Consider the following 14,126-nt stretch of genomic DNA (forward strand, 5'->3'; position numbering starts at 1 on the left):
TACAATTGCAACAGATCAGAAAGTATTAGGATTTGAGAATAAAATACTGAGAAGGATTCTTGGGGTAAAGTGGCAAGACAGAGTTACAAATGCAAGAGTAAGGGATATTACGAGAGTGGAACCAGTTAATGAATATGTGAGACTGTCTCGCTGGAAGTGGCTGGGGCACATATACTGTACAGAAAAGAAGGTAGTTTAATACAGGATGTGCCAGAGTGGACTGCTAGAGGAAGAAGAGGTAGAGGTAGGCCGAGGGAAACCTGGTTGAGGACAATGAAAAAAGAAGCAGGAGAGGAGTGTTGGTGGGACCTGAAGGAGATGGCAAGAGCAACTATTGGTGGAGGAAGTTCAATGAGGCCCTATGCATCCCGTGGGGTGCCGCAAGAAATGACTGATTGATTGATTGTCATTTGTTGATAAGCTTATTTAATTCCTCTCATTCTATTTCGTCTTTCTTTGTTTTTGCTTTAATTTCCTTTCATTTTTTCATAAGCTCGAGTGTCTTTTCTGAATATTTCTTGGCTTTGGTTGTATTAGGTTTTCCTACTACCTCCGCTGAATCTCTTAGCACTTTTGTTAGTCTGTCATTCAGCTCATCAATGTCAGATTCAGCATTACTTAGAGCCTGAAATCTGTTGCTTATTACCAACTGAAAGGTTGCTTTGTTTTCATTTACTGTTATTGGGCATATCTTTTTATCTTTAATCATTTTCTTTCTTTCACTTCTGAAATTGAATCTGGCTGTGCAACCCACCATTCTGTGATCACTACCTATATTTACTTTGTTGATAACTGACATTTGTGATCGTGTTATTCTTGTCTGCTATAATGAAGTCGATTTCATTCTTTGTTTCTCCATTTGGGCTTCTCCAGGTCCACTTTCTCTATGTTCTTTTGTGGAAGAATGTGTTCATTAGTCTCATGTTATATATTTCAGCAAAGTTTACCAGCATTTCTCCCCTTTTGTTCCTTTCTCTCACTTCAGATTTTCCCATATATGCTTCTCCATTTTTTGAATTCCCAAACTATTGCACTGAAGACTCCCATGAGTATAGTATATGTGGTGTTTTCTTCTATAATCTAGGAGATGTTGTCATAGATTGTTTCAATTTCTTCATCTGGGCTTTGAGAAGTTGGTGCATATACTTGTATTACTTTCAGGGTATATTTTTTGCACAGTCTAATGACAACAAATGCTGCTCTGTCAGATACACTGTTGAATTTAACAATATTGTGTGCAAGATTTCTGTTAATTAGAAATCCTACACCACTAACTCTTTCATTTTCCCTTCCTCTGTAGTAAAATAAGTGGTTGCTGTCTTCGAGCTGAATTACTTTTTTTTCTTTGTTGTGGATCTGACTCAAACCTACAATATGCCAACTAATGTTTTCCAATTCAGTCATTAGGTTATCAAGTTTGTAATCTTTTGCGAGGCTTCTTACATTGTATGCATAGATCTTCATGGATTCAGTTTGTTTAATTTTCCAACACAGTGCCCACTCACTTTCGGTGGCACACTGCCCGTAAGCAAAGGAGGCAGTACGGTTGGACCTTTAGTAGACGATGATACAACAGGAACGCCCGTCAAATCATTTGCAATTGAACTCAATATATCTAACCTCCCTGCTACATAGTTTCTGGTGAGATGTAATATTTGTGCCACCTTATTCGTTAAATTCGTTGGAGCCCTATATATCTGTAGGGGGTCCCATGGTCCGCGCTGTCTAAGACAGTACCTCGTACATCTACAAGGCCTTGCCCTATCTGCCACCCGGGGACGCGCCAGGTAGCAGTGGGATCCTGCCCCTGTATATATATATATATATATATATCCAGGGGCAGGATCCCACCCCTGGATATATATATATATATATATATATATATATATATATATATATATATATATATCCAGGGGCAGGATCCCACTGCTACCTGGCGCATCCCCAGGTGGCGGATAGGAGAAAGCCTTGTAGATGTACGAGGTACTGTCTTAGATGGTGCGGACTATGGGACCCCCTACAGATATATAGGGCTCCAACGAATTTAACGAATAAGGTGGCACAAATATTACATCTCACCAGAAACTATGTAGCAGGGAGGTTAGATATATTGAGTTCAATTGCATATATATATATATATATATATATATATATATATATTGCTTGCAAATATAAGAGCTCACAGCTTTTCAGCTGCAGACAAAAACTCTTCATATCACACTTTAAACCTTTGAAGTAACAAGGAAAAAATGTCACAGCTATACCTGCTCTCCCATACCTTTCCAGATATGCTTCATCCTCATCATTTCCATAATCATTGTGATCATTCTTGTCATCAGTATCATCATTTAATTCATCATTGTTATCGTTACTACACATTCATGAGTATCAGCATCAACATGGTCATATTAGTTATCAGTGTAATAATCACTGCCATCGCTCCACAAAATTAATGAGCACCATCACTTCCTAACATCACTATGCCTTGGTGCCAACAGACGTGGACGTACTTCAGGTTGACGCGGCCTCCGTCACCAGCAGCGTGGAGGAGCAGAAGAGGGGCAGCGTCTCCCTGACCCCCCAGGCCCCCCCTTCCACTTCGGTTGGTGTGGAGGGGGGTGGGGGGGCAGGCAGAAGGAGAAGCGAAGAAGGGGACGACCTACGAAACTACGCTTACGAGGGGGAGGGGTCATCGCCGGGATCCTTGTCTTCCTGTAAGTAACGGAGGATGGTGGAACTTGAGTGAGGAAGGAGGAAAAAAAAAAAGGATGAGGAGAGAAATGAATGAAGCTGTACCAAGGAAAGTTTGAGTTTGTAAATACTGAATGGAAAAAGGAGAGCAAGTGAAGAGGGGTTGAGGTAGAAAAGAAAAATAACTGAGGGGGAGGCTGATGGGCGATGAAGTCTGGATGCGAGAGCTGGATAATAGGGAGTGGGGAAGGTGAGGACGCGGCAGAATGAGGAGGGGAACGACATATGAAGATTGAGTGGGTGGGGCGGTTGAGTTCGAAAACAAATATTCATTATAATTTTCCTGAGGTCGTACATGTGAGGAGTCCTTTCTCCGTCAAGTGTACCGTGAAAAGCATTTCCAGGAGTTTGAGGAGAAATCCGGGAACTTTGAGACAGTTTATTTGACAAAAAACACGTTCGGGCAGTTAGAGAGAGCAGCATGATGAATATTTGTGTGAGAATATACTATTATCAGAAACTTGTCTCTCCGGATGTTTGCACCAGTCCTGTCAACTAATCACTGCAAAGCGAAGTGTTCCAAGGTGCCGAATATCCGACAGAAGCAGGGTGATCATTTTCTTGTGGAAGTCGTCCTCTGCCGTGTCGTCACTATGACATAAAAACTGATATTTCATTTACTACTAAAACTGCAGTTTCATCTTTGGTTCTGAGCTTTGATTTTTTCCCATGTACTACATCCATGATTTCAGTCAATTGTTATAATCTCATATCCAACATGATCATTTTAGAGATTATGTAATGTTTGCTTCTTCGAGAAAGAAATTTGATGAGGCCGAGAAGTTTATCGTATTTTGTGCCAACATGATCATTTGAGAGATTATGTACTGAATGCTCGAGATAGACGTTTGATGAGGCCGAGAAGTTTATCGTATTTTGTGCCGTATTCCCATTTGACAATTGTTATTCCCGTCTTGACAATTGTTAAATAGCGATTTGTGTTGTATATTAAACCTTACTTTCTTTGTGTATATTACTAACGCAAATACGTAGATAATAAAAAGGCGGTATTAATGTGAAGGACGCAGAGAAAATAGCAAATAAATGTTACGAAGTCCCCCACAACATCAAGAATACGGCACTTTATCCGGTGGTAACAGAACGGAGTGGGGTAAGTGGTCTACAGGAGGTGAAAGAGGAATGACAAAAAAGGAAGCTAGAAGACGAAGTGAGAGAGAAGAAAGGGGAGAGTGGAAAAGGGGAAATGTTATAATAATGACAGAAGATGAATAAGGGAGGGAAGAAAATAGGGAATAAAGAGGAGGAATGAGGTCTAGGGAAAAAAGACGAGTGATACTAGAAAGCGAATAGAGAAGTAGGCGTGAAAGGAGTGTAAAGGATAAATAGGGGAGAGGGAGAAGAGGTAGCGAAGAGAAATGAGGGGAATAGGGAGGACTATGGGGAAAGGTATAAGAGAGTGGAGAGAAGGGGAAGTGGGAAGACAGGTAATGGTGACAGGGGAGAGGGAACGGAGGCTGATGAAAAGTACAGACATGGGAATGAAAAGAAAACAAAAAAGAACTGAAGAGGGTAGACAGTGAATACGATTGAGAAAATAACGAGACTTGAGAGAGAGAGAGAGAGAGAGAGAGAGTACACGGGGGCCCATAAAAAGTACAGATAACAGGAGGTCTATTAGTCCACTATAGTGTATCTTAAAAGAAAAAAAAATATTCCAAAACCCAACCAAAGTGTAAGATATAAGGAGTGAAGAGAGGAAGCCTCCCCCCCACCCATCAAACCATCCGGTAAAACAAACCAGAAAATATATATAAAAAAAAGTGCTTCTTAGAAAAACAAGTAAGGACGTTTTTGTACTAGCGGCAGAAGACGAATGACTATGCACCACATTATCTCTAATCTACAGATCTGAAGAAGTAATGGCTTACACAATGGCGGAGTGTTCTCGATATTGCGCGAACGTTTCACTTTCGTCACCACAGACTAACCTGGAAATAAACAACATGCAGGTAGTCAACAGCATACAGTCTCGAAATTGTTGTCTACCCGAACTTTAAACGTATCAGTAATTTTTGCATTAACTACTCTTGCTGGTAACTTACTCCATTCTTCCGCTACGCGGATATTCAGTAAGTTTTCCATATACTGTATTAGTGCTGCATCTCTTTTGTCTTTCATTTCATAGTTTCGAGTCATGGTATCATTGAGCATTTCGAACAAATTAGCATATCTAACAGCGCTTGTCATATTAAGATTATTCTATCCTTGTATTAGATCGTCTCTGAATAGTCACTTTTTTATATAAAAACATATACAGTTCTTTAGTGGCACTTCGTAGGGTGAATGTCGCTCTGCAGTACACTCACTCGATTTTGTCTACGTCCAGATACCGTTCGGGGACCAGCGCTGCACACAGTATCCTATGTTTGGTCTAACTAATCACATAAGAGCCTTAAAAATAACACTGGACGCTTTATGATCGAAGTTCTTCGCGATGAGTCCGAGCACATTGTTTGCCATGTTACTGGCTGCAATACACTGCCTTGTGGTTTTGAGTTCGTTACTGACAATAACTCCTAAATCTATCTCGTTCCTTTACTTCCGTCAGAGGGGTGTCGAATAGGCGGTATGCGTTTCAGGACCGGATCCAGCCCGTTGAAAAAGGAGGGGCGTGATTCCAGCTAGAGTTACCCCATGCTGTACTTAAGTGTTACTAAATATATAAATGAACATTTGTTTTACTTATTATAAATAAACAGTTTTAATGTGGGCAAGTGTAACTGCAATATGATATTCACCGCATCCATGTTGGTGAAAACTATTGCTCTTTTATTGTAAGTAATCATTGGTCTGCCGAAAATGGGAGAGGCACATACCCCCCTCCCCCACTCCCCTGAAATACGTACTGGCATATTTAATGTTTTTGTTTTTTCCTGCTAAAGCGCAGTGCCGTACCTTACAGTTATCTATACATTAAATTTTATTTGACTTTTCTTTTTCCAGTTTAATATATTATTGACGCCACTTTGCATACATTAAAAATTCGCATTCATAATAACTCTTTCTGCAATCGCATATGACCCTGCCAGTTGCGCCGCCAGATTTTAATTATTTTCAACCAATCAGTCAATCAATCAATCAATCTTTCTGCAGTGTGCTTGTCAAGAAATTTTACCACTTTAAAAACTAGCCCATCTTCTAGATCACTGATATAAAAAGTAAAAAGAACTGGTCATGGAACTGACCCTTGAGGATCAAGACATGTTGCTTGTAGCCAGTCTGATGATTTGTCATGTATCACAACAAGCTAGTTGCGATTCATTAACCAGTCACCAGTCCATGAACATAATTTATTTGGGAGGGCGTGGGCTTTTAGTTTTTCTAGTGGTGTTAGCTTGGAGTTCTTATCAAACGCTTTTTGGAAACTTAAGTAGATGATATCCGACGACATTTCTGCGTCCAAGACATCGTATGTTTGTAAAAAACAAAATCAAGCTAATTCGTTTGATAAGAACTCCACATCGCAGCCCCAATATAATCCGTTCCCATTCTTCCTCTCAACTCTTCAGCCATAAACTTAGCCCCCTCAGGTCTCATATTCAAGGATGCACCATGCATCTGTCTAATCAATGTCGTTTCTGTACGTTTGAGCCCAGGAATATGCTCTCCCTTTACTGTCCAGGTCTGACTGCCATACATCATAGCACTCCTAACACATGCCTCATACAAAGGTATCTTAGTGCGAAGGGCAAGCCCTTCCAGTGACAGGAGAGGAAACAGCTCCCTGAACTTCCTCCAATCACTCCTTATTCCAGCTCCACCTCCAGAACATAACATGTCCCCCAAATAACAAAACTCTTGCACACATTCAAGAAACTCACCAGCAAGACCAAACCCTACACACCTGACAATCTCTACATCCTCTCCCTAAGACACGGCACACATGAAATCAGCATTATTTCGTAGTCTACCTCTAATACCACTACATCTCTTATGCACCCAGATACTGCAAAGGATGGAGTAACCTCCCACAGCCTTGTTGCAAACAACACATGGCCATTGTTCCTTTTCTTTGACAATATCGTCACAAGCACTTTTATATTACCCGGATTAACTCTCAGACCCTTATGCCTCATTTCGCATCTCCATTTCCGAAACCTTTCCTCCGCCTCCTTTACATTCTCTGAATTCAGTACCAAGTTGTTAGTGTACTACATCTCCCATGGGAATTCATATTTGAAGTTACGTGAGAGAGCGTCAGTGCACCATGACAAATAATAAAGGGCTCAGGATTGAACCCTCATGCTCACCAACATTCACAGAAAACTCATTATTCAAATCACAGTTCACTCTCACCTGCGTGTAAGCCACTGTTGTAGACGGCTATCGTTCTTCTCCTAGATCTATCAACAGTGGTGTTCCTCAGGGCTCTGTCCTATCACCAACTCTCTTCCTTTTATTCATCAATGACCTTCTAAGCTGTACATCTAACCCTATCCACTCATACGCTGATGACTCCACCCTTCACTTTTCCATTCGGTTCCCACAACGCCAATCTCAGCAGTTACTTCAACAAACAAGGGATGAGGCTATGGCACACCTAATGTCTGACTTGGCTTGTATCTCTGACTGGGGTAAGAATAATCTTGTTATTTTTAATATCTCTAAGACTCAGTTCTTACACCTATCAACCCGTCAAAATCTTGCACAGGTATACCCACTAATGTTTAATAATATTCAGCTTAATCCTGCATCATCCTTGAACATGCTAGGGGTTTCATTTACTCGGGACTTATCTTGGAAAGATCATATTACATCTCTTGTAAAATCTGCTTCCAAGAGATTGGGTGTGCTAAGCCGACTCCGTTCTTTCTTTACCCCTGCACAATTGTTGACTCTATACAGGGGTTTTATCCGCTCCTGTGTGGAGTACAACTCTCATGTGTGGGGAGGCTCCCCACATACAGCTCTTCTCAATAGGATGGAGTCAGTGGCTTTTCGTCTCATTAACTCTCCTGCTCTTACTGACTCCATACAACCTCTGTCTCTTCGCCTCACTGTTGAATCTTTATCTCTTTTCTATCGCTACTTTAATGGTCACTGCTCCTGTGAACTGTCTGCATGCATTCCTCCACCTCTACAACGGGCGCGTAGCACCTGCCTGTCAGCCGACTCTCATCCCTTTTCTGTCCAACTCTAATACAATAGTTAACCGTTACTCCCAGTCCTTCATTTATGCAACAGGTCAACTCTGGAACTGTCTCCCTCTGTCTGTATTTCCTGCTGCCTATGATCTCCAGTCTTTCAAACGCAGTGTGTCCAGGCATCTCGAAATGAATGGATCTTGAATTTGGCTCTCTCTTGTATTTTGTTTTTCTTTTGGAGGGAACTGTTATTGCGGGTTCATGGCCTTTGGTTCCTTCTTCCTCGCATAAAAAAAATTACATACTTAACTATAACTATGCTAATCAGCCGCCTCTCTGTACCAAGCTTTTTTATTGCCCATTTCGCCACCCCCCTATGGACTCTGTGAAAGGCCTTTGCCAAATCAACAAAAACAAAGTACTATTCCCTTTTCTGTCCTATACTGTATAATTTTCCTAAAGCTGTCAGAAAATGAATATGGCAGCAGTGGTCCCTTTGCTTTGCAAAAACCTAAACTGAATCTCATCACTTTTCACCCTTTCCCTAATCATACCGTCTAGAACTCTCTCCATTACCTTCATTATCTAGTCCAGAATTTTTATGCTTCTATTATTTCCGCCTTCCAGGACATCACCTTTCCCTTTGTATGCATTTACAATCATAGTCTTCAGCCACTCATCTACGGCAACAAACTTATTTATAATAGTACTTATCAAATCGGCACGGTAACTAATGCCACTTCTCTATCTCCTGAGGTCTACAGCATTTTAGTAATCAACCCAGTCCCCAACTGCAACCTGCCTATTACCTTCCTCACAAAAGCAGCATCAGTTAAGAGCAAAGGGACAAACACTGAATCTACTGACTCCAAACCTTTCCTGGTCCAGTAAATTCCAGACTCAGCAGCCAGTTATAATGCTATCCAGTAATTAAAGTCACTCCTATATCTCCTGAGGCCTTCAGCATTTCAGCAGTCAATCCAGACACAACTACCACTTTCCCCAACTGCATCTTGCCTATTGCCTTTCTCAAAGTAGCTGCATCAATCAAAGGCAAAGGACCAAACACCGAATCTGCTGACTCGAAGCCTTCCCTACTCCAGTCAAACTCCTCGGTCAGCAACCAGTTATAATGCTCTCTCCTGGCATCTTTAATATCCTCACTGTCCACCAATACCATTCCTTCATCATTCTGCGTGCAGTGCTCACTTATGATATCCCTGTTTTCCCGCTTCATCTGATTTGCCACCTTAAATGTCATTATCTTTGTTCCAGAGCTATTTAGTTTATTCATTAAAAGTCTCTCAGGCTCAGGTTTTGTTCTGTATACCTCCTTTCCAGCCGTATGCTTGGTACCCAAGTTTCCTCCTGTTACCATCCCGTTTCCATTCCCAGAAAAGTGTTCTTCTTCTTAACTGCTGCTTCCACACCTACATCCAACCACCATGCTACCTTATGTCTTGCTGGGCCCATTGTTCATCCAAACACTGAATCACTAACTCTCAGGATATAGTTCATGAGAGCTCTGTACTGTTTGTTAACACTTTTGTCAGCAGCTCCCTGTTCAGTCAATTCGACTCATCTCGCTGTAGAAGGCATCCTTTACTGCTTGGGTTTTCAACTTCTATATATTCTTCCTAGGTGTGTAGAAACTCTTCTTTACCACATGGTCCTTAAAAACCATGTCATTTATCAGTAGTAGTAGTAGTAGTTGTTGTTCTCTAGGCAGTCTGGCCGAACAGCCCCGAGTTCCTTGGAAGGCCGTGGCCGAGATCGGGGTTTCTCATAGATCTCTCAAAGAGTGTATGTTGTGTTGTTGTCGTACGTGATTGTGTGCAATGCAGTCTTCCATAATGTGCTTAATAGTATGGGGTGCTGTGTTACATCCTGGACAGGCATCAACGACAGAGTCATCCAGCCTCTTCTGGTAGCTTAAGAGGGCTGGATGGTGCCCACATCTAAGCCTGGCCAGGTGGACCCTGTCCATACGAGGGAGATAGACTTCAGAGGGGTGGATGTCAGGAGGCAGTGCATGCAGCTGTGTGTTGTCTTTAAGTGACTGAATGGAGCGGCAAGTGATTTGAGTGTGGATGTGCTTCTGGAAGCTGGTCTGAGGTGGGCAAGGGGGGGAGAAATGACAGTATTTGTGTATGATATCGTGTGCTGCGTGTTGTTTTGATGTTCCTTGGTGTGGGTGGATGTGCTGCCATGTAATGTAGTGGATGTTGTGGGTTTGTGGAGGCTGCAACAAGAATCTGTGTGCCTCTCATGTCTAGGTGATCTCTGACTTTGAGAACTTTGGTTTCTTGATGTAGGTGGTCTTTGGGTGTAGTAGCTGTGGAGCCTGTCATTATTTTTAGGGCCTTGTTCTGTATGGTCTGTAGAGTGTTGTAGTGTGTTTTGGTGAGGTTAGGAGCCCGGGCAGGGCTTGCGTAATTCATCACTGAACGTATGTATTGTTTGTATACTGTGGTGGTGGTTTCTTTGTTGTGTCCGAATGTTGTATGGGCAAGTGACCTCAAGGCATTGAGTCTTGGTGTTATTTTATTTTTAATGTTTGTGATGTGTTGTTTAAATGACATTGATGTATTGTATGTTACACCAAGGATTTTGTGTGTGTATCTGTGTGTGTGTATGTGTGGTAGGGAAGTGTTGTTTATGGTGAGGTGTGGGATGTGACTGTGTTCTGCTGTCCAGTTTGTGAGAAGGGTCACTGTAGATTTGTCTGGGGCTATTTTGAGCCTGTTTGTGGTGAACCATTCGTGTAGTGTGTTGAGGTAAGGTTGGAGGATGTGTGCAGCTGTGTTTGCGTTTTGGTGCATACATGTAAGTGTTTTATCATCTGCATAGGAAGCTGTGTGTATCTGTGGTGTGTGGGGTGTGGGTATGTCGTGCATGTATAGGTTAAAGAGTGTAGGGGACAAAACAGATCCTTGGGGAACGCCATTTGTAAAGTTTCTGATGTTAGAAGACTGACCGGCAAATGTTACGTGTGCACATCTGCCTGCTAAGTGGTTTGCCAACCATCTTTTTGTGTTACTGTGTTTTGTTTGTGAGGTTGTGGCGGGGGATGGCATCAAAAGCCTTGCTGATGTCTAGTGTGACTAGGAGTGTTCTGTGTGGTGGCCTAGCTGAATTCATGCCATCGAAAACTCTCTGTGTAAGGTCTGTAAGAAGGGTGTTTGTGGAGTGTAGTGGCCTAAAGCCACATTGTCACTGGGGTAGGAGAATGTGAGGTGTGACTGCTTGTAGTATCAGTCGTTCAGTGATTTTAGAGGGGATGCGGAGGATTGTGATGGGACGGTGTGAGGAACGTAACGTGGGGTCTTTGTTGGGTTTAGGGATAGTGATGATAATGCCATGCTTCCAGATGTTGGGTATTATGTTGTGTGAGCAGCTGTAGTTTGATATGTTGGTGAGTGCTTGTATGCCTTGTGGTCCAAGGTGTTTAAATTGAATGTTGCTTATGTTGTCTGGTCCACAGGCAGATGAGTGCTTAAGGTTGCTCATGATGTACTTCATCTGGTTGTAAGTGAAAGGTGCGTAGTCTAGATCTGTGGGGAACTGTCTCTTACGTCGGATGATACGTCGGTCTTCGGGATGGGGGTTTAGATGGCGGACTTGTGAAAAGAGATTGATGGGAGTGCTTGTTGTTTGTTTAAAGGTATGGTGTCTGTTGTTGTGATGGCGGCATGTGAGTGTGTAGTGTTGCTGTTGGAGAGTGTGATGCTGTTTAGTGTTTTTGTAGGGTTTACTGGTGTTTGTATTGTGGTCAAGTGTTTAAAGATAATTATTCCAGTTTAGTAGTGCTGTTCTGATATTTATATTGTTTGTTTGAGTGTTGAGTTCTTGTATTTGTTGTACGGTGTCTTGTGTATGGGGTGTTGGGGAGTGTCACAGTGTGTCCCGTTGTCTGATTAGGCCTTGAATTTCTGGTGTGAAGTTCGGGTTGTGTCTCTTTCTGTTGCCTCTAGGGATGTGTCTTTTGTCTGTGTTTTGTATAATTGTATTGAAAGTGTGCACAGCGGTGTTGATGTTTATGATGGGTGTACTGTTTAGTGTTTCGAAATGTTGTTCTGTTTCAGTTGCAAAGGCCTCCCAGTTGGCTCTTTTATAATTAGTGTATGTGTGTGTTTGTGTGTGTGTGGCCAGCTGGGGTGATTCTGGTTTTGGTAATGATGATGATTGGGAGGTGATCAGAACCTAGGGTATTGTCCACTCTCCAAGATGTAGTGGGGGCGAGGTTTGGGAAGCAGAAGGTGATGTCTGGGGATGATGGGAGGAAGAGGGCTTGGCGTGGGATATGAAATGTTGATCTAGATTGTTCAGTATGAAAAGATGATCTGTCTGGGATTCACTTATCAGTAATTTGTTATTGCTGCACACTCTTTGCACCCTACAACTTTAGCAGCCGTCACCAACCTCCTATCACCCCTCCCGACCAGGAAATAGTCAGTTTGGCTACGATATCCCCTAGACCAACTCCATCTTTTCCTAAAATGTGTGTTGCAAGCTCATGTTAATTGCCTTCCCAAATTTTATTATACTTTCTCCTTCCACACTGCTCATACCGTATGTGAATCCCCCATGAGCCCCATCATACTCAGGTCCTTGAGCTGCTTCACCCACATATTCAAGTCCCCTCCCAGAACCACAATCCTATTTATCACTTACCACACATATCAAGTCATCCCAGAATCCATCGTTTCCTACACCATCCAAGCCAACCTGTGGAGCATATGCCGATATAAATTAAAATATGACTTTACCGAACATTATTTTCACTGCTCTAATCCAATCATTCACTCTCATTTCATTCATGGCACATTTCACACATTTTCCCTCAACCAACATACCCACACCACCATCTCCATCTACAGTTCCTTGCCAAATAGCTTATATCTTCAGTCATTCCTGGCAGTATTCTGGCTGATCCTTCCGTATATCTAACTTCTTGCTCACAGCCAAAATCCGCCTACCTCCTACTCAGTGTCGCTGTTACTTCACCTGCTCTTTTACCCTTCAGACTACCCGCATTCCATAGTGCCACTCTAAACCCCTTGAGTGATTTAATTTCCTCAGGCTTACTTTTACTGTTTTTCTTTTTTTTTGCACAAGCCTGTAAAGTAAAGGATGAGACAGACGTCAGGCCCTGCCTACCTGTACAATTCCAGGCGCAGGCAGGGGACCCGGAATCCACTGCCCGCCAGCTGTGGCCAGTGACTGTGACAGTGGCCTCGGGGCCTCCTGCCAGGACAGCTACAGGGACACCCTCTAAGTGCGCCATAGCACTGTAACTGTCCCACCATTATACACCCATTGGTAGGACAACCTCCAGAGGCGCTACTCCTAAGCTCAGGCCCTTCTCTGCTGGGTGGAAGCGGCAGCCTTGGACCCCGCAATGCCTTGTACTCTCTGGCACAAAGAGCCCTATCCCATCCTGGTCCCAAAGGTTGCGCTGGCAGAACCCGTGCCACCCCTCCCCTCAGGCGTCAACCCCTGTGATGTATAGGGTGTGGGGTATGTTGTGTGATGTGTAAACCACATGTTGAATAATGCATGAGATACAGTAGTTAGAAAAAGTGTTTGGGAGAGTATGCTGGCCTCCTTTCTGTGTTGATATCACACTGAAAGGTCAGCAAAGGGGAATTGACAGGATATTCTGATGGCTAATGAAACGGGAGCTCCAGGTCTCCCTATCACCGACATTTCCAACATTCTCGGGAGTGCTGCCTTGATCGGCCGGTGCTAAAGCCTGCTCCCATTTCATTTATTGTCATCTGGTCCCGAGAAAATCGCTCTAGGGATGGGAATGTTTACGCTATTTTCTTTTGTGAAAATACCATGAAAGAAATCGTTCAGTATTGTTACTATTGTTTAGTTATCATGAACGACATAGCCGTTCAGGTTTAGCAGAGGGCTTATGCTACCTTTTACAGTTTTCTAACTCCTTACATGATGGAAAAAGAAATAGGGTTTGACTTTGCTTGGCGAGAAATATTTACATTATACTCTCGTTTAGTCTTCCGGATAATTTTCATACAAGGCTGTGGTTGTTTAAAACATTCGGTACTGTCATAGCGACTTCCTGTACATTTATATGCTTTTCTCGTGTAAGTGATGATGTCTTCAATATTCCTCGACATCTAGGGTGGTTTATGTTTGTGGATATTTCTTCTGGCAATTCTCGATATATTTTTTCGTTCGACAGACGTCAATTGCTTTGGGAATATTTCATATACATCTTCGACGTTATCCATCTGTATAACC

At 42.6% G+C, this 14,126-nt stretch overlaps 1 protein-coding gene across 1 annotated transcript in view; it reads left to right on the forward strand.

Annotated features, from left to right (window-relative positions):
* LOC145392115 (neural-cadherin-like) overlaps window positions 1–14,126 on the forward strand; it is a 134,563-nt gene that overhangs the window by 65,493 nt on the left and 54,944 nt on the right. The window contains exon 6 of the mRNA XM_080266568.1: window positions 2,499–2,714. Coding sequence (XP_080122694.1) covers window positions 2,499–2,714 — 216 coding nt within the window. The remainder of the gene's footprint in view (window positions 1–2,498; window positions 2,715–14,126) is intronic.

Source organism: Coenobita brevimanus, chromosome 21, assembly GCF_032717465.1.
Source record: "Coenobita brevimanus isolate Jiangsu-jjx chromosome 21, ASM3271746v2, whole genome shotgun sequence".
NCBI classification, from domain to species: Eukaryota; Metazoa; Arthropoda; class Malacostraca; order Decapoda; family Coenobitidae; genus Coenobita; species Coenobita brevimanus.